The sequence below is a fragment of the Gambusia affinis genome, linkage group LG18 (assembly GCF_019740435.1).
Source record: "Gambusia affinis linkage group LG18, SWU_Gaff_1.0, whole genome shotgun sequence".
In the NCBI taxonomy this organism is placed as follows: domain Eukaryota; kingdom Metazoa; phylum Chordata; class Actinopteri; order Cyprinodontiformes; family Poeciliidae; genus Gambusia; species Gambusia affinis.
In genome coordinates this window covers 9,015,988-9,043,233 of record NC_057885.1, presented here as the reverse complement: position 1 = coordinate 9,043,233, position 27,246 = coordinate 9,015,988, and the positions used below count along the sequence as shown (strand labels likewise).

The window sequence follows — 27,246 nt, the reverse complement described above, 5'->3', positions numbered from 1 at the left end:
AAACCTAAAAGATTTTGGAGCCGGTTAGATACATATCATCAAACTGACTCACAAAAGTGAGAATAGTTTGGAATAAAGGAAATTCATGTAAAAGATTCTCTCAGAGTAAAACCCTCAACATGAGTCCATAGCAAAGTAATAATTCATTAAATATGTTCTAATGCAGCTTTATGACACTTATTGTTTTTGTGCTTCTGGTTGTCATTATTGTTAAAGCCCAAAACACTCAAACCTAACAATTTAGTATTTTCATTAAGTCACGGTGGCGTTTCATACCGACGGCTTTCAGCCATCAGTCACCTTTCAACCATTTTTACGTCTTGCTCAGATTTTTTTCATGATTATTTTTTAAAGAGCACTTCAAAAAAAAAAAAAACTAATAAGAAAAATAGCAAGACTATTAATGTTACAGACTTACTCAAAACTAAGTTTCCATTTATTATCAATTTGACTGTTAAAAATATATGAACACATTTCATATTTACAGAATGCCAAAAGGAAACAGACAGAATGAAATCTCTAAGACATTTTCTTTTAAATGCACACAATGCAAATCACAGGAGCAGCTCTTTAAATAATAATCTGATTTACTTTAAAGCAAAAACACTACATGACCACCCGGACACCAGGGGGAGCTGTTTGAATGTTTAAAGTTGTTTTCACAAAGAGCTGCGTTTGAAAACCTGAGGCAGAAAATGTATTTATTATATATGTTCTCAGAAGTCTGTAAAAATTCATAAAAATTGACATTTTTAATCACAGTAAAAATAGTAAAAAAAAATTAAAAAGTAAAATTTAAATATCTTAAGGTTCATAAAGGCGTCAAATACATCCCAATAAAACCTATTAATACTTTAAAAATGTTCAAATCAAAGATCTTCAATAGGACCTTTGAGTTGCAAAAAGTAGTGAATTACAGTAGAAAGTATTTACATTACATTCACAGAAAATATTATTTACTCATTTTAAAAGTAATAAAGGAATTTTTGAAGATAAAGTGTCGTCATTTACGCAGACAATATTTAACAAAGTCTCATTTCAAAAACACTGTCATAATTTAGAGTTAAAGCTTACAAAATAATGTTTTTTCATCTTTAACTACATTTTTAAATCAGCTGTAAACAGTTGTAACAAACCAAACTTCTCACTAAGCAGTAAAAGCTTAAAGTTTAAAACTTAAAGCCAGCTATTACATTTAAACTCCAATACTCTGAACCGCCCACAACAAGAAGTGTTAAAAAATATGTATATATTTATCAATAAGAAAAAAAATGTCCCCATAAACAGGATCAGGTTATGAGATTTAACATGATCTTTAAAAACTGTTACCGCAGCACCAGAAAACGGTTGGCACCATTTATTTCCCAACACCAGAATCGCACCCATTTGTCATCGTAGTAATTATGACGTGAATTATATAAACACTATTTGCTCCTAAATCGTTTCTGAGCAAAACTGGTTCTAGCTTGACAAACACTGAGACGTTTTCCTACTTTAAAGGCAGGAGAAGTTTGAGAATATGTAGAAAAATATCTATCGATTGACAACCTGAGGTTAAAAATCAATAGTACCCAACATGAAGGTAATGGAAGTGACTCGTCATAAAAAATAAGTAAAAAGACAAACAAAGAGGAGAAAACAATGAGTTTTAAAAGTTGGCAAGTTGAACTTTGCTCTTAGAGATATACTGACCAGATGTGTTTTTTAAACACAGCGTTCCTGATGTCTGTTCAGGTATCTGAAATAACTGAAGATACCGACTAGATAAGTAACTTCAGAGGACCGTAATTTAAAAGAACGAAAACCTGGAAGTACCATTTTGGAACTGTCCCATTTTTTATACAGTGTCCTTTATGTGTGTCCAATCATCACAGCTTTAATGCTAAATCTGTACCAAGCATTAGGATAATCTGTCTCAGTATCCCATGCTAACGGATCAGAGACTCTGACTCTTCCGTTAGATTTTCCAGAACGCTGAAGGGGTTAGCCATGGTGTACCTACGGGGAGACCTGGCAACACCAGGACGAGAACCGGAAAAACTCACAGAGCGGGGAATTTCCTTCAAAGTGGAAGCTGAGGAAGACCTGGAAGAGGTAGAACTGTTGTTTGTGGAAAGATCAGAAGTGCTTTTGGGCCTGTCCTTTTTAGGAGGAGCAGGGAGCCGGGCTTGTTCTGAACCAGCCGGTTTGGGGTTTTTCGCCTTGGACGCTTTGCCAGATTTTGGATTGTGGCCTGCCGATGTGGCTGCTGGTGGTGTGTTGCTATGGTCAAGGGTTGGGGTAACTTGGTGAGAGGCGTTAAGAGAGGACGAGGAGTTAGTGGTAGGTTGGTTTTGCTGTTGAACGGCACTGCCTTTAGATTTAAGTTCTTCTAGTTCTGCTGTTTGTTTGGAGATGATCTCATCGTTTTTAGAAATGTCTGATTTCAGCCGTTCGATTTCTGCTTGTAACCGAGTGTTGATGGCATTTTCCGTACTGGGACTGGGCGGCTGTAGTGGTAGAGGTGATTTCTGCCTGCAATCTGTGAATAAAGGTGAACAAATTAAAACATGTAGCACTTATAAGTTAAAGAGAAAAACCTCACTGACGGCTGCAATCAACCACTTTTGTATCACAACATTCCACTTTTACTGCCTGTTTAACTAGGTTTTTCTTCTCAAGTATTATTTTACTGAATTATTGCTTCAGGTATTTCATTGCTATAGTCTACATATCTCCCTCTCTCTACATTTCAGTGAAGAGTTAGTCATACTGCTAGTAGCCACCAAATGTCCAGGTTATCCCACCCAGATGATTCACTCTCAGGTCTTGCTAGAATGTTTTCTCACCATCTACACAATCTTCCAAAACAGGCCCGAATTGACTAATCGGGAATTTCGACGCACAGATTACGTCGAAATTTATAACAAACAAAATAGATTTTTTAATATTAGAACATCAGCCTGTGTATGCGTTTGTTTACAAGCCCTCCACTCCACGTCATCTTTTCTACACAAAACCTGACCCGAACCCTTCACAGCCACTGGTTTAATTCTGACCAGATTTTTAAATATCAGAATTATAAATGGTTGTTTTTACTCAATCTTTTCTGACTTTGTACAAAAAGAAATTGAGACGGGGGTTTGAAATCGCAGTGTTATCCATATCTGTGTAGATATGGATACGGATTCCACATCCAAACAGGAGTTGCTGCAGAAGGTTTTCGCCTGCTCCAGTAGAGGTAGTAAAAAGTTTGCAGACTTACAAGAGCGTCCAAATTTCTTCCACAGGAAATAAGCAACGGCACACGATGCTGCGGTTCCCAGGACGCTCCACACGATGCTCCACACGATGCTGTTAGTGCAGGATCTCATGCAGTCATCTGAAATAATAGATAATCAATTATGGCAGGTGATTAAAAAAAATATCTTCAATGGCTTTTTGCTTAAGCAAGACGGAAAAAAAAAAAAAAAAAGCCGTTCCAAACTGATGACTTTTCTACGGAGTGCTTTATGTTACAAGATGAAACAAGCATGAGACGTGAGGAACAACCAAAACAAAAACTGCAATCTTCATTCTGTGTGAATTAGTTTGTGTTCCATTAAAATTTCACAAACCGACAGATACATTTTGTTTATTATGCAGGATAAAATATAAAACTACATATTTATACCTACTGTGATTACAGGGACATAATGACTTTATGGTCTAATTTAGGGATTCAGAACATGTTGGCTGTTCGTGGACCAAATTAAGTTTTGAAAATTGTTGAGAAATGAAGTGAAGACAAATCCAGACTCCAGAACAATATGATGTTGTCAACATGTCAGGTCTCAGTCTGGCACATTTGATTAATGAAATATAGCAAAGCACAAAGTCAGTGGTGATTTTCTACCAAAATATGTTGACGAAAACATAAGCAGACAGCTTTAAACGCAACAACGTAATCCCTACGATATCAGATTTAAACATATCCAAGTACATCCAAATGGCTAAACAGTGTAATTATTTTGAAATTGATAAAGTTCTGATTTTCACTCATTATCAACAAAACTCTTCATAAGCTTAACTGCATGATTTATTTTGATGATGATTTTATTTATTGTCGGCCATTCGTTCCTTAGAGAGGATGTTTATACCACTTCTAAGTGGAGCAGAAAAGCCCATAATATGTACATTTGGTTCAAATACAAATACATTAAAAGTCGTGTACATATCAAACAGTCTTTGTCAGAACTGTAAAGGTTTTCCCGTAATTAACACCACCGGCTCATAAATATATATTCAACACATTACTGTACCTGGAATATAAATATTTGCATATCTTGTATTCTTCAACAGCGGCTGGTGAACACGGCAGGTCACTCTGCGATGAAACAATAAAAGAGTTAAGTTTGACTTTTTCGTCAACCAATTAAAGGCAAACGCCAACATGCAAGTAACATCCCAAAAGGCTTTTTGTGAAAAACAATCCCTCTTGGTTGATTTGAAGAAAGTTGTACCTGTTGGTGACAATCTGCAGAGACGCTCTCCGTTTCACATTAAAACCTCCAGCTCCAGAGACCTGATCAGTCCGTGGGAGTTCGGCTTCAATCTCTTTCCCTTTCTCGTCGTAGAACGTGATCTCCGGCTCTGGGAACCAACGCTTGGCGCTGCACTCCAGTGTCAATCCCCCGTTGGCACCAGAGTGAACAAAGGTGAGCTCCGGCTCAGACGCAGCACCTGAAAAAATAAAAAAAGGTGTATTACGATAAAGAAAAACCCTGAATAAAGTAAATCATTTAAGCCACATTTGACATTGGTAGCCACGCTGTGTGAATTTTGCGAGAGATTTACATGACAGCTCATCGTGTGGCACAAGTACGACTTGCAACGGTATTAAAACAAACTTCTGTGGCTGAAAATGAACTCAGGAAGCAGAACAAGAACAGACTCACGTTCTGACAAAGTCTTCTTCCTTCTTACAGTCGATATCACATCCACTTACAGAACAGAGAGTGACTTCGAAGATTCCTTTCACAACTGTGTGTTGCCAGACTGAACAGGTGATTCCCCTGCAGAGACTTGGTATCCTAGTACACGTTTTAGTACCGGTTTCAAATGCAGTTGAAATATTGCAGCCTACTCTGTACTCCACACGAGTCGTCATTTGCCATTTTGATGACAAACTGAATTTAAACACATTGTTTGCTTCAATATCAAAAGCTGCATAATTTAAAGCAAACCATTTATGATCACCAAAGAATTCCCCAAGCTGGCCTCATAATGAAGGATAGTTTTATCTGGCTGAAGGCCTTGAAAAGGTTTTATACCTGTTTCACTTCCCCCATCTTCTCATGATACAACCACAAATATCACCATGTTTTTGTCAGTATTTCATCATTTGATAAACTAGTTCTGGTTTGACATTGTTTTATGGTTTCAGCTGTAAGTCCTGGGGGATCGTCTGCACCAGCTTTTTACATTTAGAGAATCCCTTTTCTGGCTTTCCTTTTTGTAAAATAGCTTAAACTGGGTCAGGTTGGATTAAGAACATTAGCTTTAAGTCTTACCACTGCATTGGCTACAAGTCTGGGCTTTGGCTGGGTATTTATGACACATTTATATGCTTTTATCTAAAGTAGAGTCTAGTTTAGAGATTGGACTCCCCCAAAAAGTGGATTAGGGTTAAAATGCAGTTTTCCCAGATTGGTTATGAGATTCAGACTGATTTTTTTCTTTTTTTTTTTCTGTGTATCTTTGTCATTGTGTTTTGTTTTGTTTGTTTTTTTAACTTTTGCATCAGAGGGATTACATTAGATGTAATCTACATCAAGACTCTGTTTCAAACTTTCTGTTTCAACAGAAAAAAATTCAAAGAACTGAGAAGCAGGAAACTGTGACTTATGTTCAAGGTTAAAAAAAAAAAAAAAAAGAAGACCTCAGAGGATATCCTGGATTGCACTCAGACTCAGTTTCTTTGACTCCTACGTGTTCCTTCTTCCTTCCTATTCTCTTGCTAAACGCTTTTGATGTCGTTCAGCTAGTAGCTCGATCTCCACTCCATGCTCAAATCTTTTGCTGCCCTGTTTATAGCTCCACTTCTTTTACTGTCAACTCTGACCAAGTTCGCCACAACAACATGCCGCTGCCTGCCACCATGTGTCACAGTGGGGGAGGTTTCCACAGAGGTTATGTGTGGCAGTGATTTTGCACCACACGTGGTATTTTGAACCCTTGACTTTGGTTCCTTCTGATATTTCTCACCCACATGTCTAATGTGTCCTCTACGTGGATTCTTTGAGCTAATTTTCTCTTCCCACTTTTCAAGGTTTGTGAAATGAACAGCATACAGTCGTCCTGTGTGTCAACAGCTTCTCCTACAGGAGGTTTGGAGCTCGGCGGGGCCTCATGGCTGCTTCTCTGATTTATCCTTTCCAGTAGGAAACGGACCCTGATGTTCTTCGTTTCGGGAGATCTGAGATCAGCTGATACTTATACGCGAGGCCAATCTTAACTACTCAGCGGAAACGTCTAACAATCTGCCAGTGTCCTCTTTTGCTCTGCCGTGAGAGAGGGGACAGTCCCAACAAGTCATGTCTGCATACTCACAATAATAATAACAGTCGCCTCACAATTCAGCAACTTTCTTGCTGTTTAGAAATATTTCAGGCAAAAAAATAAATAAATAAATTAGTTTTAGCCACAATCAGTATTAGCAAGTCAGGCTTTTTTTCAAAAGATCGGTAATCAGCGATCGGCCAGACCACTGTAATCGGTGCACACCTATACTTTCCAATACCATCAAGCTTAAAGTTGAGCCATTTGATTGAAGGCAAGTTGAAAAGCTTAAGATATTTTTAACTACTTTATATATTTGGATTTGTTTGATTTATAAAGTGCCTCAAGACAAAAGTACAAAGTGAATCCACTCAACACAAATAAACTAGACTGCACTGCATTTCTTCTTTACTTGTGTGCTCCTGTCTATTTGTACTTCACAGTAGCTACCTCACTTTGTGTTAGTGTAAAAATAACAACAGATAGGGTGCAAATTATTATTTTGAAGCTTAAAAAAAGACACAGAACCAGATTAGCAATGAAACACGTTAGGATATATAATGTAAAGATGACCTACCCACAATGAGGTCCAGCGCTGCTTCGACCTGCCGCTGCTTCCCCACCATGGTCCTGCACAGATATCGGCCCGCATCGGACAGCCTCAGCTTGGAGATGACCTGAGAGATGTTGCCGTGCTTCACCTCCTCCAGTATGAGGTTGGTCCTGTTGCGGAAGGCCGAGTGCTTCTCCTCCACGGTCTCTCTGCCGTGGCGGTACAGGAGGGTGATGTTGGGGGTCATCTCAGCCTTGGACCACTCCACAGTGAGGAGGTCGCTTGTTTGGTTGGTTCGGCAGGGCAGGGTGACGGTTTCATTCTCGTAAGCCACTACTGTCTTCGGTGCGACGTCTGCTGACACTGAGAGGCAAAAAGAGGAAGCAGCTACATTGAGAAAGTGTGTAACCTTATTTGACCTCTTTCAGCGGACATCTTAGCTTTGAGAACATGAAAAAGGAACATCCGGGAATTCCGCTAGAATAAAAGTTAAGCGGCTGCTCATACGTGAAGTCATAACTACAGATGTATTTAAAGCAGGTTTAATTCGCTCTGTGTGTGTAATTATTTGTTTCTACTCGAAGGGCTCGCCGAGTTGGTCGAATTTAGCTGCAGTTATTAATACGCGGAAACAGCAGAGAACCTGACGTCACTTGCAAGAAACTCGTTTTTATTATTATTAACTTCAAATTAGACAGCGCTGATTCGCGACATGCAAACAAGAAAAAAGCCACAAACGACATGCTATGACGGGCAAATAAACCGTAGTTTAGACAAAACATATGAAGAGGTTAACCAGGCCATACCTGTAGAGGAAGACAAGACACAGACGACAGAAAGGAATCCGACTGCAGCGGCGGAGAAACGAGGAAATGTTCTGCTGTCCGTCCTGATGGTCCTTGAAATGAACTTTAAACTTTCAACTAGGGGTCGTCTATAGCCTCCGTGAACTTGGGCCATTCTTACTCCAGCAGTAAACCTCGACGCCCGCGAGGTTCGAGAGACTTTCGATCCAGTTTCGCTTTGGAAGGGGAGGGAATAAATGGACACTTCCTGGTTAACAATAACTTATCATTGTTAGTATAAATCATTTTTATAATGATATTTATAATGATTATGATTATTATTATTATTATTATAGTTTTCATTCTAAATTTAATTTAAATTAATAAATCTCTAAGTCATTCACAGCGCAACATCTTGTTTTAGAGGCAGGCTGCATGTTTCAAATAAAGATATAAACTCACCAAACCTTAGACCTTTTCAAGCAATTCATAGAAATACAAAATAATCTACAAATACTTTGATTTTATCAAGTTGTGTGTCACTCATTAGACAGACAACAGTACACAGACGACTATTTGTTCTGTAAATAAATCATGTCCAATTTATCAGATGGCTGGCTTTGGCACAGTTACCAGCAACATTGCCTTGCATCAGGTTACCAGCCTGCGGTCATTCTGCATGGAATTTGCATGTGTGGGAGAAAGCATGTGTGGCTTCTCCCACAGTGTAAAGCCATCACTATTAGGGTAATTGGTCTCCCTAAATCTGCCAGTGTTGCCCTGTGATTGACAGATGGATGATCTGTCCAGAGCATATCTTGCTCTGGACAGATCAAGATAGCCAAGATAGGCAACCAAGATAGGCAACATTTCCCACATAAACCTGCAAAGACGACTGGGAGTAGTCAACGGATGGATGAAAGCGAGGAGCAATCTCACTCCCAGTCTCGTGAACAAAACATTCAATAAATACCAGCCAGATGCACATAGACTAGAATGAGAAGAGAAGTAAAACCCAAGAATTCAAGTCCAATCAAGATGATAGTTTATTGTCAATACATCTGAAACTTGTTTTGCTTTCTTGCTCCAACATAGTAATACATTACAGAAACTTGGCACAGTTATAACATAGACTAAATAAAAAGGTAAGAGGTAAAAACAATTCCTCATGATCTACCAGAAGATACACAAGAACACATAGATAAAGGAATTGAAGTAACAGTGAAATGTTGAAGTAACTCTTAAAAAGTTGTGTCCTTTGTAAAAAAAAAAAAAAAAAAAAAAAAAGAAGAAAGGACACAACTTTGGGGTACCTTCTTGACAATATGGCTGACACGATCGTACCAGAGGTCACTTAAGATCAGAGGTCATGATGGATGGTCCTTTGACACATAAAACCGTTTACCACCCGTGGAGTCATTGGTGTTGAAAGAGCACGAGAGAGTGACACAAACTTGTGTTTTTACTCAAACATGTGTTTCGTAAAAGAAAAAGTCAAGGATCTATTTGCAAATGGGTGACGTGACACGCAACCTCAGGAGTTTGGCACACAGCTTCATTAGCTTTGTTAAAAGCAAAGCTAAAATTGATCAGTAGCACCAGCACATATGTAGCTTTCCCTTTGAAATATTGAGGGATGTCATGAGAGCCCGGGAAGGCAGCACCATTTACAGATCCGTTTACCCTCGACGCCAAATAACAGTGGGTAGGTAGTTGGTAACACTTTTCTCCCATAAAGACAGAAGTTAAAGCAAATGGTCTGAACTAATTAAGGAAACATTAGGCTGAATTGAAGCAATCTTAAATACCCGAGAAAGAAATTCTACCATAATTCCTAGCTTGTTTTAGGGATAACAATTATTCCCCCAACTTGCTGACTGAAACTGGACCTTGCCATGAATACCATAGTCTCCATGGGCCTCGTGTATAAAGTGTGCATAAGCACAAAAAGGCGCCATATTTTACGCACAAGGCAGGATGTATAAAAATTGACTTTGCGTCACAGTTTGCGTAAATATTCGCACGCTTTTTCCCTGCCGTGAAAACGTGCGGCAGCCACGCAAACTTTTTCTGTGAACAATATCAAAACTACAAAACTCCCCTAAACACCCTTAAATCTGATTACATTCAGTGTAGTCCAGAAGCAGCAAAACTGACTTTTTTTTTTTCCATGATTTTCATGTTTTACTGTTTAACACAACGAAACTGAACCGCATTCGTCCTCAGACAATAACTTAACACGCACACAAAATAAAGAAAATAAAAATAAAGGATTGTAAAAACCTCACTCGAATGTATAAAAATATATTTCCTCAGTTTTTGTTTCATGAAGATGTAACCCGTCGGTCTGTGTGCCGAAGCGCATTGAAATGCATCTACGGGGTAATTTCATTTTCGCTGGAAAAAAAAAGTGGACCAGCAGATTAACTCCAAACAGGTTTGATTATTTTTAGGGTGATCAAAGTGTGTATAATCACACGTATATAAGCAGCTGCACAAAGCTGGAGCGCTTCGGCTCTGATGGAGAACATCACCAATGGAAGGATTCAGAGGGAGCGATTGATCAGAGATCATATTGATCTACTGGGAAATGTTGATGATGGTTTATTAGCATTTAGATTAATCCAGACTGATGATCCTGGAGCTCTGAACCGTACGGTACCGGTACCGGTACCGGTACCGGTCCAGCTGCAGTTATCAATCAGTCAAGCCGCCCGCTTTGTGAAAGCGCCTTTATGGACAGAAAACATCTCTATTCTGTAAATGTACAAGTTCTGCACATGATTCCAGTATTTAGATTAAATGTCCATAATCCCAGTCAATGACTCTCCGTCTTTAAATCCCTGTTGATCTCTCTGCTGTTCAGGCATTTGTACAATCTCTCTATTTATTTATTATTATTTTTTGTGAGGTGACCTTATGTGCCCTGAAAGCACCTTTTAAATAAAATATATAGTTGTTATTATAACTATAAATACTTATAGTGCTACAAACAAGGACATTGCCATGGTTATTGCTTCACGTGGTGGCAGACCTCCGGGTATTTAGACTGATTCACATATGTAGTTTGAGGTGGCGAAAGGCCGGACCTGCAGCTGCACTCTGTTTCCCGCAAATTGGGATTTATACGTCCGGATCTATTTTGTGCGCCGCACTTTTCCAAATTTGTCCGTACGCCAAGTGTTATTGAGAAAACTGCGCACTCTTTTATACATGAGGCCCCAGAGATGTTCTAGGAAGGTTGTGCACTTTTCAGACTGGATCCTGACTCTTAGAAAACTAAGAGAACAATCCCTGAACACAAGTCTTTGAATCCAAACCTTTGCAGTCTTGTGTCCTGTCCTTTCTAGCCCTGTCACAATAAATTTTGCTAAACAACACATTTACCTAGAAGTTATTGTTTTGAGACCATTTTCATGCACCATACTGAGAATGGCATAGCAATGCATGTTCGTGACAGGGCTAGTCCTTTCTATGTTTATGGTTTCTCCAACAGTGACTCTGAGCTCTCACTTGCATTTGATCGGTAACTTAAGCTTCTTTGATATATCCTAGGAGGGACCAGAGAGTTTCCTTTGGAGGAGGAAGAAGACACAGACCTATGTTGGTCTGTGTTCGGTGAGTCGGGGGTTTTGTCTCGTCTTGCAGCAATCGATCCACAACTTTTTGTCGTGGACGAGTTCTGTCCTGGCGGCCTGTTGTTAACGAGTGACTGGTCCACCAGCTCTGTCCCGTTTGGTGATGTTCTGGAATCACCTGTGGACTCCTCTTCCTGTGAGGTACCGCTGTGTCTGGATGTGTGACTTTCCATCTCATCTTTCTCGTTCTCTTCTTTCATTTGTGTATTTCTTGACCGACAGGAGTTTTGTCCACTTCCTGGGTAATTACAGAAAGAAAATATCAGTCGACACTTTCTTTTGACTTGTCAAATATATAAATTCCTAAAAAAAAAAAATTTAAAAACAATGTTTTATATGCATCTTATTTTACTGTTGTTAAAATTCGGCTCCTTTTTCCAACGCTTCATACCATTTGGACTTTTTTTCTAATCTTGTGTTTTTAGGATTTTATGTAAAGTAGTGAAATGCTCTAAAGATGAAGGAAAATAACCAAGCTGGTTTACAATGTCCCATTAACTCCCATTATCGGAAGCCAAAAGAAAGTGAAATATGACCAAAGTAATCTTTAAAAAGTGGCTTAATTCTTAATTTGGCTTGAGTGAGCGTACTTACTGCAGAACATCTTGTGTACCAGGAAAACAAGTCCACATATTATTAACCCTGTCAATAAGAAAGTGACGATTCCTGTGATGGCTGCCGTACTTAAGCAAGATCTCATCCAGTCATCTGAAAGGTTAATAGAAAAAACATTTAGACTATTATGACCACGTTTTTAGACTACACAACAAACTCAAACTGGGTTTAAAAGCCATCAATATTTTATCCAATGCAAATGAATAAAACAGGAGCTCTTAAAGTACAACCAGAATGTTTTGGGTGTTTCATTTCAGAGATCAGCGTAATCTGATATACCTGGGATGTAAATCTCTGTGTTCTTGGTCTGATTGAGCTCTCTGTCATGGACTTTGCAGGTCACTCTGTGGTGAAACAAGACAAAGAGTCAGTTTTACTTTTATTAGATCACTTGAAATAAACCTATAATTACCTGTTGATTTTAGTCTGCACAACTGCTCTCCTGGTAACTGTAAAACATTCTCTAGAGTTTGGCCCTCTTGTGGGTTTTCCTGCTGGAATCTCGTTCCTTTCGTCGTCGTGAAACGTGATGTCAGGTTCTGGGAACCAGCACTCCGCCTTGCACTCCAGGGTCAGTCCTCCACCGTCGGTGGAGGGAACCACTGTGAGCTCTGGCTTTGACGTGGCACCTGGAATGGGATTCAACCAACCCTTATAGGACATTATCTGATGCAGCACAAATAGTCCTAGCATGAAGCCAAACATAAGACCAAGACTCACCCACTTTAAGGATGATAATCGCGTGAACCTGCCACTGCCTCCCCCTCAGGGTCCTGCAGTAGTACTTGCCTCCATCAGACACCCTCGGGTTGTAAATGATCTGAGAGATGTTGCCATCCTTCAGTTTGTTCAAAAGAAGGTTTGTCCTGTAGTGGAAGGCTGGATTCTTCATCCCAAACGTCTCGCAGCCGTCCCGGTACAGTAAGGTGATATTGTTTTCCTCTAGGCCCTCCTTGGACCACTCCACCGTGGGGAGTTCACCATCCACAGTGATGTGACACGGCAGGATGACGGTTTCAGTCACAGAGGCTGTTATTGTCTGTGAGACGATATCTACTGAGACTGAACCTGACGGGGAAAGTAGCAATAAAAAAAACTATGAAAGAGAAATCCGATGCTGTTTTTTTTTTGTTATTATTGTGAATTTAACACAGCTGCACTGCTGCCAACAAAGTTTAAGGTATTACTCTTTCATCTGAGGTTGATTTAAACTGCCAAGTGAATGATTTAGAAAGTTTAGCCATGTGATACAATGGCCTAGTCAAACTCCTGGCAAAAACTAACAGACAATCTGTACAGCCGGGGTCCCCCACTCCAGTCCTCATTACCAGCCTATTGTGGAGCTGATTGGATGCAGGTGAGGAAATTCAGACATTTTGGAGCAGAGATGCATCTAAAAGTTGCAGGACGGTACTAGTGATGGCCAAATGAAGCCTCATGAAGCAATGAAGCTTCCAGGCCCATTGCTTTGCCCAAAGGTTCATTACTCGGTGCTTCATTCATTTCTCACTAGTGACATCTGCTGTTGAAACTGTGGGCTTGTCACTCAGACAGACATATTTAAAAACAATTAGTAAATGCAATATTGTCACAAAGTTTTTATCAAACTCACGTTTAGTAACAGGAGAGTCAATTAAAGCCAATTTAACTAATCTTTTTTAGTTATTAAAATAATTTGTAGTCAATCCTGGTATATGTTGACTGTCAGTGGCTGTTTTCTTTTGTCACTGACTGATTTAACAATAGACATTTGTTTTAATGTTCTCAGAGTGCAGCTTGTTGGGGCAGACAGTTTTCTTTGAGTTTTGATTTGCCTCCTGAAAATCTAAAATTCTTCAAAAATTCTCTTTTTCTTGGATTTCTAGTGACTCTGATCTGATCCCTTATATTTTTACTCATCAGCCAGGATTTTACTTTTCCAACAGCTTTAAGTCTGTTTCTGCTGTGCAAGACTGATGTATTTTTGCAGATCAAAATAATAGTGGAAATTTTAAGAAGGTGAGAATTGTGGAGGTGAAGGTTTAATTAATTTTATTTAAGAATCTTGTGAGTGAATCATCTCAACTATTCCTTGATGTCAGATTTTTTTCTTCTTGCTGGCTCCTTTTCAATAAAGTTTATTTGTGTAGCACATTTCAGCAACGATGCAGTGTCAAAATGTTTTACTTAATAAAAACACATAAATATAAAGTCACAAAATGTACCATAATCAACCATTGAGAAAACTGGTAACAAACATTACATTTTGATGAGGGCCATCATCAAAATCATTAATACACATAAGCTATAAAAGGCTCCTTTTATTACGACCACTACTGAAGACAAATACTCCTCTGATGCGATCAAGTATCGGCTCATCACGCTTTTATTTTGAAAACCGACACGCTAAATGAAGCAGTCACGTGACCCATGCAATGCGAGGCCTTGTTTTTTGCCAGTCACGTGGTTTTCAACAAGACGACACAAGCCTCGAAGCGGGGCTTCATCAGACACGCCCCCTTATTACTCGGTACAATCCTCGAAGCCTGGCTTCAGATAGACCATCACTACTGACCAGAGCACCTTCCTCTATTATATTTGCTGCTCTGCACTGATTTTGCCAAATGATTACATAGAGTAACACAAACATTTACCCATTGAGGAAAGTGATTGTTAAATCAGAGAGTTTGCAAAGGTTCTGTTCTACTGACACTTTTGAACAGTAATGTAAGGAGAAGGGTTATGGATTCAAATCAGCTTTTAAGTCAAACCCACAAGTAGCTGATTTGCATTTACTGCTAAAATTGCATCAGCTTTCTTATGAGATGCCTCAAATAGATTTTAGGGACTAGATTTTGGAAATTTGCAAATCACTCAATTAGTTCCTCTATTCTACAAAAGCAAATTTGCTTTAGACGTAAGAAAAGAGTCAGAGCTTGCCAGAAAATGAACAGCTTTTTAATTATTGTTTTATTGTTTTTACTTTTAGGTAAAAACAGACAAATCTATTTTCGAGCCCAGCAAAGATTAAAGTCATAACGTTCAACAATCGACGTGCCTTGAACACCTTAACAATAGTTCTGCAAGTTTAACTTCTTCTACCCACAAACTGCTGTGAATAATCCACTTCCTGTTTGAAGTCCATTGTATCGCCATAAAGAGGCTTTTTGGTGTTTTTTTTTTTTTTTTTTTTGTATAACTTGTCGAGAAGGGATAAGCTGCAGTGGACCCTAAAGCCCAAGTAAAAAAAAAAAAACTATACACTACACGTGTAGTTTGAATTTGCAGCCAAAGGCGCTTGATAAAAAAAAAAAAAAAGGTAAATGTCAGTACCTGGCAGCAGCAGCAGCCCAAACAGGACGAGGAGGCAGCCTGGGTTTGTGGCCCAGACACGGATCGACGACCTGCATGTGAAAGTCATACCGAAAGCCCACCAACTTCACTTCGAAGAACTTTCACCAAGTCCTTTCCGTCCCGATCCGAAAACTTTCTCTGCCCGTTTCTCCGTCAATCGACGGCAGGTAGCTTTAGTGATCTCCTGCTTCCTGTTTATGACCTCCGTCTACGAGCTCACGTGACTTTATACAGAATTAGACGTCAACCTGAAATCTGATATTTTGGGGCGTGTCAAGGACCATGACACAGGGGAACAGAAACACACACACACACACACACACACACACACATATATATATATATATATATATATATATAATATATATATATTGAACCCTATATATATATATATATGTATATATATATATATATATATATATATATATATATATATATATATATATATATATAGTCTTAGAATTTGCTTTTCTAAGACTGAATTTAGAATGATTATCTTTCCTTCATATTATACTGAGTCAAGGAAGAAAACAAAATGTGAGTAAAATTATTGCATAATTTGCATATGAACGTGTCCCACCACAAACGGGCATTTCAGCTGTGGTTAAATAAAACGTCACATGCAGTTTGCAAAGTGTATATTTTTAACAAAAATACTGTGCATGTTGTGAAATAATCCAGTTCGTTTTGAGTCATCTCTGCATATTTACACTGCTGTGCTTTCTACAGCAACTGCTGTAAGTAGAACCCTCATTTTCACATTCCTCCCACGGAGGAAGAAGAGATCATGTTTTATTGGTAAACTATACAGGTGTGGTGTCCTGTTGTTTGGTAATCACAGCCAGCTCTGCTCCACGGGGACTGTCAGGAGTGCTGTACAGTCAATGAAGCAGCGGTGACTTCCTGTAGAGTCGATAGCACGTCACATGGGTCTTCTGGTTACAGTGTGCATGTGAGAAAGGAACAAGAAAGGTTGCTGGAAAGTGAGCCAGCCCAGCCTCTTTAAAACTTAGGTTTTAAAGAGGGCCGGCCCTCTTTAAAACCTAAAGAGGTTTTGCCGGCAACGGGGCGGGCCGGCCCGCTCCCGCCCCGTTGTGCCGGCCCGCTCCCGCCCCGCCGGGATTTTGAAGGATACGGATTTTATAATAGTATTTAAAAAAAATTGCACGGGGAAATGCAATTTTCATTAGTCCAGTAGATGACAGTACACTACAGTACAATGCAATTCAATCCAAACAAGAGTGTATAGGACACTGTCCAGCTCCGCCTACCCTCTGTTTTTTTCCACTCTTCAGTTCTCTCTACGTGCTTCATCTGCGGCTCAGTCTCACAGATGCGCTCTGGCTGCTCACACCGTTACCAACCCTCTCACTCCCGAGTCATACATTGCTGTTGCGGTGACACAATGACACCGTTATCGGGGCTTTTCTTTGCGCTTATTCTCCTCGTTGACTCGTCTGTAGCGGATTCTGTTAAAGCGATCGTAGGAGATCAGCTTAAAGTTCCTGTGAACTGTGAGCCGGGTGAATCGGTAACACTGCAGCGGGTGATGCTTCATGGTCCCCGGGATGTCGCTACTGATCAGAGCGGGCAGTGGAAGGTGAGCAGAAAGGAGGACAGAGGCCGGATAGAGCTCGACTCTTACATCGTTTTCACCCGCACGTTCTACACCGACGAAGGGACGTATGAAGTGACCTGCTCCAAGTCTGGCACCAAGGAAACCATCCAGGTGAAGGTAGTTTTGGCTAGTAAAGTGTCTGTGACCCGGGGTGATACCGTGACCCTCCCGTGTTACGGTAGAACCAAAGAGGGAAAAGGCTTACCTGGTCGGTGGGAGAAAAACGGGAAACCTCTGTGTGTGAAAAACAGCTATAAAGGATGCAGCGGGACACCTGCTGACGGACTGACTGTGTCCACTGACTGGATCACTAACGGAGATCTGTCACTGACCATTGAGGGGGTTCAGCCTGAGGATGGCGGGGTTTATTTCTGCTACATCAAAGATGGGGAAGAATCTAAATCTGGGACTCCAGCTGCTGTTAGACTGACGGTCACTGAGAAAATGACTCATCAGATGATCTCCAGCACAGCAGCACCTGGAAATGTGAGTGGCAAATCAAATTTATTCTCTAGGTGAAATATAAAAAATGTAGTGATTCTGATTGTCTCTATAAACTCCTCTTTCTCTCTCTCTCTTTCTCTGCAGCAAACTCAGAGTTCCGCCGAACTCACTCGACCTTGGCAGATCTCCACCTGGGTTCTCCTTGTGATCCTTGTTGCTCTTCTTGTTCTTCTTCTATGTTTGTGGCGCTCTGGCAAAATACGCTGTGATTCTGGAAAAGTCTACGAGGCGGTAAATGGAAACTTCAACGCTTCCAACTCTGGCGAAGCTACAACAATGAATAAACTGGACGGTAGTGTCTCGTATGTAGAGGTTTCTGTTTAAGTGATCCAAGTTCACATGAACTTAGTCAGGTGATCTAATCTGTACATGACAACCAGCCGTGTGTTGAAGCTGTTATTACCATGTTGAAATGTGTAAACCTTCAGTGCGGAGCTGAAAAAGTGGCATTAAATAGGTTATGTTCATCTAAACATGACTGCGCCTAAAGCTGTCCTGTTGAGACTTCCTTTAGGGGAAAACGGTTTTCCACACTGGTGGTTAAAGGAGCCTGATGATAGAGGGGATAACGACACTACAGAAATAACGACACTACCACGATGGCAAAAAAAAAATAAAAAATGCAACTGTTCCTTTTGCAAAGAGGTTGGCTGTGGAGATGAGAATTTAAATGAAGACATGGCGGGAACATTTAGGGAGCGGTGAAGGGTAAAGGTCATTTAATGAGCTGATGACATTCCTGCTTGCAGCCCAGAGTAAACGTGCCTCAAGGCCTCAGAGAAGGCCTCACTTTCCGGTGACGTTTTTTTTTTTGGCTCCTGTTCGGTGCTTGGTGGGGGCGGAACGGGTTTGGCAGCTTTCACGAAATCAGCTCAAAAACCGATTCAAGGCATCCGGAATCTTGGACAAAAATGCTTCTTTTATCTCGTGTAATTCTCTCTTTATCATTCCCGTCGGTAATGCTGTCCTGCTCCAAATGCATTGTTTTTGTTTTGTTCGTTGTTTTTTTTTCCCCCCTTATGTCTTTAAGTGTTCTCATTTTATTGTTTTGTTTGATTTGTGTTCTGTTTGTAATTTTATTTGAGTGTCATTCGGTATACAAATAAAAAATATATCATTATTATTGTTGTTGCTGTTGCAAATGTACTTAAATAAACTTGTCTTAGAACTCTTCACAGTCGTGAAAAAAAGAATAACAATAAACTTTTTAAAATTAATTCAATTAAAAAAGGTTAGCATTTCCTAATATAACACACACACACACATACAACATCTTTACATTTTAAAGCCTTTATTTTAGTAGACACAATTTAAAAATTCACCTATTCAGATTTTCTTGAGGTCATCTAATAAACATAGCGACACGAATAACTTTTTAAATCCATAAGCTCGTAAAGATAATATCAGCAGTTTGGACTTCCGGATCTTAAGGATCTCATTAATACATCTTCTTGTTGCAATAGTTTATTCTCTGCTATTTCTTATTTGTGTTTGATCTATTTCATTTTCATGAGACACGTTTCTTTATCTGATAAGGAAATTGGCCGGAAAGGTTTGTCACGCTACATTCCTTACGTGCTTTCGATGTAGGCTCTCCAAGGAGAAAAAGCGCAGAGCGGTTCAGTTTAGCGAGGCCCCGGTGCAATAAGTGTCCCTGCTTTGGAAACAACTGTGGTACTAAAAAAAAAAAAAGAAGAAGGAAAGAAAGAAAGAAAAAAAAGGTGGATAATGTGGTTAAAACACCCTTTCTCTGAAAGAATAAGCAAGATAAAAGGAAATGTGAGTTTTATTTCTACGCCAAATTATTTCAGGCCCTTTTTTGCTAAGGACAGAAAATACATTTGTTTATAGGCCATTGTGAAATACAAATTTATATCTGCCTATGATTAGGCTCTGATGCTCGACGGATTGTTTCCATTGACGGTAAACAGTACAACTTAGCAGCTCTGTCACTGATCATTCAGCCTGAGGATGGCGGGGATTATTTCTGCTACATCCAAGATGGGAAAGAATCTAAATGACAGCGCGGCGTCAATAGCAACCGTTTTTCCTGTTTCACATGTTGACATGCATGACTGCTTGTGAAATGCTGCTTTAGAAATTGAATGGGCCCAGGGAAACATGCAACCGTAACCACAACTTCCCTGTCGAAATGCTGGAAGGTAAACTTTTCCAGCTTCCGGTCTCTGACGCCTTGGAACCCGCAGAGCTTTTAAGAAATGTTTATCACAATTTTCAGAGCCGATGACCTCATTCGTTCTCAACAAAGTGTCATGTTCCGTGTTTCTCTGTGTTTATTTCGAGTTTCCTGTGTGTCTGATTTTGAAGTTATGAAATAATTTGCTGCTATTTTATTAAATAAACCCTGATCATATCTGACTGGCTGCAGGCTGTTATACAGAGCGAAGAAGCTCCATTTTTCAATGTTTTCAGATCTAGAATTGTATGAGAGATAAATTATTGTCATTCAACAAGATCTTGAGAAACATTTATGTAAGTTGATTACTGTAACAGTGTCGTCGTAAGTCTGCTTAAAAAAAGTCCATCAGAGGTCTACTGAAGGTCTATGGCCCCTGAAGTGCTTGAACGGTAACACAAATATAAAGCTTTGGTATGTGTTTATTGAGAATAACAAAGCTATTAGATTTTATTTAATGATTTCAGCAGAGATAAATGAAAGAATGTAATTTAATTGTAATTGTAATTTGATCTACCTTGTAAAAGTGCAAAGATCATCTTCCCGCCCCTCCTCTGAGCACGTGCCTGACACGCTACATTCTTTTCTCTTTTTTTTCAAATAGACATTAGAGACAACAGGTTCGTGCCTAGGGCGTGGCAGCTTGGTGCTCCAAAATGAATTTCTTTGCAGGGGAGAGAAGGTTTTTTCCCCCGCTCTAGGTGTGGTGCCATCATGCTGCTCATACCGAGGCTCGGCTCTGAAGTAGCGACTTATTCTGTCTCTGTTTCTTCCTTTTTTCGGCCTGCCTGCCTCCCTGTTATTCTGTCTTTTTTCTGCCTGCCTTCCTGGTCTCTAACCCCCTGCCTCTTTTTATTGCATCATCACCTCACCTACCCAGTTTGTGTGCTGCTTGTGCCAGTGCGTTTAATTTGGAAATCTTACCCATTTCTAATGCTTTTAAGTAACATTGCTAACTAATATTGGAATATCCGGTTAGAATATGCCAAACCTCTGATTGGAATATTCATTTAAAACTATAGCTATAGTGATAATTCTCATTATTTGTTTTCACCACGATGAGAATAAACAGGTTTCACTCACAAAACAATCATCTCTTATTTACCTGGAACTACATTACATTATTTAAATAAAATAAAGTTGTAACAGGTGTCATCCTACAAATCTCTTTAACTGACTCTACGCAAATATTTTATGAACAGTGACTCAACAATCCTGCGACAGACTGGCGACCTGTCCAGGGTGAACCCCGCCTCTCGCCCGGAACGCAGCTGGAGATAGACACCAGCAACCCTCCCGACCCCACTGAGGGACAAGGGTGTAAGAAAATGGATGGATGGATGAATTAACAATCTACTGGGTAAAAGCAGCCCAGAGCATTAACGCGGTAGGCCGGCCTCTTCGCTGCTCCCTCCCTTTCTCCAGCCTATCGCTGCTCCCTCCCTTTCTCCAGCCTATCTCCTCCCTCCCTTTCTCCAGCCTATCTCCTCCCTCCCTTTCTCTAGCCTATCTCCTCCCTCCCTTTCTCCAGCCTATCTCCTCCCTCCCTTTCTCCAGCCTATCTCCTCCCTCCCTTTCTCCAGCCTATCTCCTCCCTCCCTTTCTCCAGCCTATCGCTGCTCCCTCCCTTTCTGCAGCCTATATCGCTGCTCCCCCCCTTTCTCCCTCTGAAATCCGAAAACGTCATTATTCTGCCATGTGGATGCGCACAGCAAGTATGGCTTCGGTACGAGCAGCAGCAGGTTTCTTTGCATTTCTTTTCTTTCTCGCTGTCCGCCTTCATGCTATGGACTGCATGACAGTGATCGTAGGAGACCAGGTTGAACTTCCTATGAACTGCGAGTCGGGTGAGACGGGGACGCTGCAGCAGGACTTGGGGGATGAAGGGCTCCGGGAGGTCGCTACTTACCAGAGCGATCAGTGGAAGGTGAACAACGAGTACAGAGACTGGATGAAGAGCAACTTATCAAAGATTGTTCTCACTGGCGTGCAGTTCACCGATGGAGGGATGTATACTGTGAGCTGCTCCACGTCTGGCCGTAAGAGCGTCCAGCTGGAGGTCGTTTATGCTGTTGAAAAGTCCGTCACCGAGGGTGACGACGCTACGCTCCAGTGTTACTATAAAACCCATAGAAAAAGAGACTTAACTGGTCGATGGGAGAAAAACGGGAAACCTCTGTGTGTGAAGAACTCCAACTATGAAGAATGCAGTGACAGACTGAATGTGTCCACTAACTGGAGCACTAACGGAAATCTGTCACTGACCATTGAGGGGGTTCAGCCTGAGGATGGCGGGGATTATTTCTGCTACATCGAAGTTGGGACTAAACGTTCTGGGACTCCAGCTGCTGTCAGACTGACCGTCACTGAGAAAATGACCAGCACAGCAGCAACAGCACCACCTAGAAATGTGAGTGATGAACCAAGTTTATTCTCTAACAACTATAGTGATCCTGATTGTCTCTATAAACTTCTCTCTTTCTCTGCAGCAAACCCAGAGTTGCGCTGAACTCACTCGACCTTGGCAGATCGCCACCTGGGTTCTCCTTGTGATCCTGCTGCTTGTTGCTCTTGTTTTCCTTTATTTTTGGTGCCGTGCCAAAATACGCTGTGATTCTGGAAAACTTTACAAGCTAGTACACAGAAGATGCCATGCTTCCAACTCCAGTCAACCTACAAATGGTTAAATAGCTCAGATTACTTATTTATTCGTCATTGAAGCGCTTCATCCCTTTTAAGCTGTAAGACTGTCAGCTCTCAGACATAAATAAAGATCTTTTAACACCTTCCAGTTTGTATTCTTTGCTTTTGGCTTGTTAGTAGAACAGGTATTACCAGGCGATTACGACATGTAAAGATAATAATAAACTCACTTTTACCACTTCCTGTTTGGTGAGTGCCAGGGAGATGAGCACAGAACCTGAGGTTGTTTGCATGCACCTCTCACCCAGTTAGCAGCCTCATTGGAATATTAATAGAATAAGAAGATTACTGTTAAAAGTCACACTCTCGATTAGTTATCATAACGTTTTTCTATAAGTTACTTCCAATTAACAGAATTAGTTATGTAATTTCAACTTAATTTCCTGAGTTATTGGCATCTCAACTCGAGGATGTGAGTCAGTTCAGTGAAACATAAATTTAAATGTGTGAACATAACTTGACAATCTGAGTTTTAAAAAGGTAACCGGATCTTATAAAAAACTGATCACCACTGGCAATATTAATGCGAGATACAAATAGTGCCGGAAATTCGCTCTTTATCTGATAAGGAACTAAATATGATGTAAGATTTAGTCACTTTATAAAGTTCTCCATCCCAGTTAGAATTGCATAGTAAATGAAGAAGAGAAACACCACCTGACCAGATTAAGGACGTCGAAAGCAAAGTCGCGGATGAATACCATTTTTTCCTAGACCTCTGTCCCAAAGGCGTTCAAATTCGGCGGGACATTTTTTCGAAATGCGAAGCGAGCTGGAGTCATAGAAATAAGGTAAGCTGCATTTGTCGTTTTTTGATAATGCCATCAATTTTTTTAAATATGTTAAGAGCAAAAAGTTCGTGTCTTTGTTGCATGTTTAAACACAGGATATAAAACAAAAGCTTGCTAACTGTCGAGGGCAGGAGTTAATTAATGCAGATGAGCCTAGCTAAACGCAGTATGCTACTCGATTGCGCTTATAGAACTTTTCTTAAGAGAAAATACAAGGAGCTACCATGATTTTTGTATTGTACACTTCCTCAGAAACGCATATGTGGCGCTTGGTCAAAGTTTTCCATCGACGTGCTGACTGCAGCTGAGTTAGCGGCTTCCGGAAAGGCTGTGCATCAGTAATTAGTCGTGTTTCAGTAATTAGCCGTGTCCTTTGTTTGATGTGTTCGTGCTGTGTCCCGTTTCTGGTTGCCGGTGACAAATGCAATTTCACTGTTAAAGAAATTATATATATGTACTTACATATATGGGTATATACTTACTCGGATACATTTACGCTCTTGGTTTAAAAAATGTTTAGTCGATTTATCTGTTATTCATAGCCAATATGATACAAACTGGTTTAATAAGAGGCACTGCCACACTTTTAGACAACTTATGAAAACTTTAAAGATGTCCATGTTAATGATGGAATGTAAAAAAAAAATATTTCTCTTGGGTGGGTATATACTGTAATGTTAAATTGATCAAATACATAACTTTTAGTAGTAATTTAGGCATAAAAACACTCATAAAACAGTATGACAGTGCTGTAAGATTTTAGTTTACTACAGTCAATTAGATCTTTGAATTTCAAAGATTTGCCTTGCCCCACAATGCTGTTACTGATTATTTTAAATGTTAAAATACTTTTTTGTTTTGTTTTTCATAGATTTCTTTTATTAAGTTTATTGTTATATTGAGTAACAAGTTAAGTTAATTGAGAAGATCAAGTAAATATTTTATTTCTTTTACTGTCAAAGTGCAGCACCCATTTAGTCAGTGATTCCTTTAAATTGTTTTAAAACCTTGTGTTATCATTAACCCAATATTTTGTCTCGTCCATCATGAAGACAAACATGGAGGTGAAGCGCAAGATAATGGAGGCTGAAATGCAGAAGAAAGACCCAAATCATCATCAGCTGCTTGAGGATTTGATGGTTGCTACATTTTCTCAGCGTAGGAAAGACATTGCAGGAGATCAACCACACATCACAGAGCTCATCTCCCGGTGGCCTGCTCTGTTCCATGAGAGACAGGTAATCGCACATCTGAAGTAGTTCCACCAAGAGATTTAGTGATTTCATACTGAGTTAACTGTGTCCTTACAAGTTTTATATTCTATCACCTCAGATTAGGGCAGAATTTACAAGAATCGTCACCGCAGACCTTCTGGAACCTTCTGGACTTGAAGGCCTGGTTCTGAGACTGCTGGAGGTCTACAAAGTAGCAACCAAATCTGGAAAGAAGCAGCCACACAAAGACATTTTGGACTGCCTTGCAAAAGATGTGAGCAGAACTGAAGATGGCTAGAAATAAGGCATAATTTGTTATTTTTGTTAAAATATATTCATCTTACTGCATGTCTCATCTCTTGCAGGACACAAATGAAAGGAGAAGGGCTGCTGCTTTGCTTGGTTTGCCACGCTACATATCTGGGAAGATCCATCAACTGTCATCAGGATGTGTGATGTAAAACTAACAAATATTACAAAAACTGTTTACATATTTACCTATTCCTCTTTCTTGCTATCATTTCCTAAAAAATTTTTTGTAGCGTTTGTGTTTGCAAAAACTTATTTTTAGTCCTTGTTAAGAGACATTACTTTCTGTTTACTACAGCCATGCATAACATCAAAATTTGATGTAATTACTTTGTGTATCCTGATTGATGTTGCTCATAGCCAGTTGATGGAAACATGCCTTATTCGTATTTTCTAAATGTTAATACTAATGGTTATGCACTAAAACATTTAGCATTGTGCTGAATTTGTGAAAAAACCTCTCTCTCAGGGTTTTTGTGAGTTTGTTGAAACACTGATCGTTTTACACTTTTTGGACTGTTTTTGAGAGATGGTAGCTAGTTGTATTGACTTTGCACTGCTACTGTTCAACGTTGTTAGAATGTTTTTAAAACAATGGTCCAATTTCTATGGAGGACTGAAACTCGCCTATAAAATACTTAAAATTCACCAATTAAATAAATAAGAGAACTTCACCTCATATCTTATAATTTACCTTGATATTTTTCCAGCTTAGTTCCTACAAACTATATTTTTTAGCACATAATTTAATACATATGGGTGTTTGTCCTTTACTTGTAGATGCATTCATGTCTTAAGTGTGTGTGTGTTCCCTTCCCCCAAGTCTTTTTAATTGTTATTTTTATATATCTCTTTCTTGTGTTAGGCCTTATTTTGCAAATAAGGTGTGCTGTCTTTCTTGGGTCAGCTCCTCCACTATTGGTCAACAGACAGGAAGGAGCAGAATCCATGTGCAGATCTGTTGACCAATAGTTGAACTTGCCCAAGAAAGACAGCCTGCCTTAAGATGGTCTCCACAGCCAGCTGACATTAGAAAAATGTCTCTGCCCACCTTATTTGCATAATAAAGCAGAAATGCATTAGGTAAAGTAAAAACATGAGACATGTAAAAGCAACTCCTGGGGGAAAAAAAAGAGTTTTTGGGGAAAAAAGGATAAAAATAAATATTTAAGAGTCATAAATTAATCTACAAGCGTAAAAGAACATTTTTTTTTTAAATGATAAACTGTAAATTGTGCTAAAATCTATAATTTGTTGGAACTAAGGTGGAAAAATAAATATGGACATTATAGATGGTCAATGAAATTAATAAAACATTAGGTAAAGTTCTTACTTGGTGCCTGTTAAGTGCATTTATTTATTGAGATTTATATATATAGTTCTGTTTTTATTTATCCAAAAACATTTTTATGTCTTTGTCAGTTTTGATTCTCAATAAATGTCAACACTTCTGCTTGTCTTGGACAAATGTTTTCTTTTACACTTGATTTAAGGCTTGTCTCATATTTGATTGAGAAAGATAAAAATAAATGTATAATATTTGAAATGGAAATGTATTTTGTGTAATTATTTTTAGGAAACTGGTAAACTTGGCATTATTAGTGGAGAAAGTGAACAATATTTGGAAATGTTAGTTTACTTAAATTGTAATTTGAAGTTCAGTAGCTGCCTTAAACTCTTGAGTAAAAATAACTTAAAAAGGTAATTGGTATGAATACAGTTAGTCAGTTTAACTTTAAAATGAGAGTTGAAAGTAGATATAATTGTTTGCTACTTTAACAAAATAAAACAAGTTTTTTGAATGGTTGATGTAACTTTGCAAGTTGTTTAAACTCAGAGAATGAAGTTCATACAACTAGTAGTCATTAGTTAGACAAGTGGTATAACTTAATTATTTAAGTTCAAATGGAATATGATTGTAATTTTACTTGACTAGAGTACTCAATTTTTGGAGAATGAATAATGTTCTATAGTTAGTCATTTCAACTTATGGTATCATATTTAAACAACGAATTATCAGCAATTGGGCTACTTTTCTAGCTCGACATCCTAAGTTGGAAAACAACATTATTTCAAGTTGTGTTAACTTGTGTTTTTAAGGCAGCTGCTTAACTCAAGTTTTTAAGTTTAAACACCCTAATTATTTTTACAGTGATGAAGCTTTAAGTACAACTACCTTGTAGCAACGATGTCAGTTATATTTAGGTTTAAAACATTCAGGCCAGATGTCTAAGATTGAAGGGTGTCAAAGGTGTGGAAGATCAAAAGCGGATTTAGCAGCTTTTACTACTGACGACACTTGAAACATGCAAAAGGTGTCCTCTCAGTATCTCATTAGCCACAGTGTAACGCCTCCACACCCTTATTTCTCCCTTTTTTTTTCTTTTTTGTGGTGTGACAGGTTTCCTCCCCTTTGTTCTCCTTTTTTTTCTATATAAGTTGTGAAACACTTGCCTCTCTCCACTCT

General features: G+C 39.3%; 4 protein-coding genes across 4 annotated transcripts; 2 read left to right on the top strand and 2 right to left on the bottom strand.

Annotated features, from left to right (window-relative positions):
* Positions 1-414: 414 nt before the first annotated feature.
* On the bottom strand, positions 415-8,099 carry LOC122820580 (butyrophilin subfamily 3 member A2-like). The gene is made up of 6 exons (XM_044098133.1): positions 7,879-8,099; positions 7,097-7,435; positions 4,482-4,701; positions 4,281-4,345; positions 3,245-3,361; positions 415-2,521 (listed from the first exon to the last, which is right to left on the bottom strand). The coding sequence occupies exons 1-6, from the start codon at positions 8,030-8,032 to the stop codon at positions 1,929-1,931; spliced, it is 1,488 nt and encodes a 495-aa protein (XP_043954068.1). The 5' UTR covers positions 8,033-8,099; the 3' UTR covers positions 415-1,928.
* Positions 8,100-8,879: 780 nt separating this feature from the next.
* On the bottom strand, positions 8,880-15,661 carry LOC122820578 (butyrophilin subfamily 3 member A2-like). Its single transcript, XM_044098132.1, has 6 exons — positions 15,423-15,661; positions 12,831-13,178; positions 12,523-12,739; positions 12,390-12,454; positions 12,090-12,203; positions 8,880-11,733 (listed from the first exon to the last, which is right to left on the bottom strand). Exons 1-6 carry the CDS (start codon positions 15,508-15,510, stop codon positions 11,336-11,338), a joined length of 1,230 nt encoding a protein of 409 aa, XP_043954067.1. The 5' UTR covers positions 15,511-15,661; the 3' UTR covers positions 8,880-11,335.
* A 1,114-nt stretch (positions 15,662-16,775) lies between these two features.
* Positions 16,776-18,589, top strand: LOC122820577. The gene is made up of 2 exons (XM_044098131.1): positions 16,776-17,547; positions 17,650-18,589. Exons 1-2 carry the CDS (start codon positions 16,777-16,779, stop codon positions 17,887-17,889), a joined length of 1,011 nt encoding a protein of 336 aa, XP_043954066.1. The 5' UTR covers position 16,776; the 3' UTR covers positions 17,890-18,589.
* Positions 18,590-21,415: 2,826 nt separating this feature from the next.
* LOC122820576 lies at positions 21,416-22,480 on the top strand. The gene is made up of 2 exons (XM_044098130.1): positions 21,416-22,172; positions 22,252-22,480. The coding sequence occupies exons 1-2, from the start codon at positions 21,459-21,461 to the stop codon at positions 22,447-22,449; spliced, it is 912 nt and encodes a 303-aa protein (XP_043954065.1). The 5' UTR covers positions 21,416-21,458; the 3' UTR covers positions 22,450-22,480.
* Positions 22,481-27,246: the final 4,766 nt, after the last annotated feature.

Coding starts and splice junctions, on each gene's coding strand:
- LOC122820580 (XM_044098133.1), bottom strand. CDS start 8,032: ATGGCCCAAGTTCACGGAGGCTATAGACGACCCCTAGTTGAAAGTTTA. Junction 7,436..7,878: donor TGTCTTGTCTTCCTCTACAG/GTATGGCCTGGT, acceptor TTTGCCTCTCAG/TGTCAGCAGACGTCGCACCG. Junction 4,702..7,096: donor AGCGCTGGACCTCATTGTGG/GTAGGTCATCTT, acceptor TTATTTTTTCAG/GTGCTGCGTCTGAGCCGGAG.
- LOC122820576 (XM_044098130.1), top strand. CDS start 21,459: ATGTGGATGCGCACAGCAAGTATGGCTTCGGTACGAGCAGCAGCAGGT. Junction 22,173..22,251: donor CAACAGCACCACCTAGAAAT/GTGAGTGATGAA, acceptor CTTTCTCTGCAG/CAAACCCAGAGTTGCGCTGA.
- LOC122820577 (XM_044098131.1), top strand. CDS start 16,777: ATGCGCTCTGGCTGCTCACACCGTTACCAACCCTCTCACTCCCGAGTC. Junction 17,548..17,649: donor GCACAGCAGCACCTGGAAAT/GTGAGTGGCAAA, acceptor CTTTCTCTGCAG/CAAACTCAGAGTTCCGCCGA.
- LOC122820578 (XM_044098132.1), bottom strand. CDS start 15,510: ATGACTTTCACATGCAGGTCGTCGATCCGTGTCTGGGCCACAAACCCA. Junction 13,179..15,422: donor TGGGCTGCTGCTGCTGCCAG/GTACTGACATTT, acceptor TTTCCCCGTCAG/GTTCAGTCTCAGTAGATATC. Junction 11,734..12,089: donor GGTACACAAGATGTTCTGCA/GTAAGTACGCTC, acceptor GTAATTACCCAG/GAAGTGGACAAAACTCCTGT.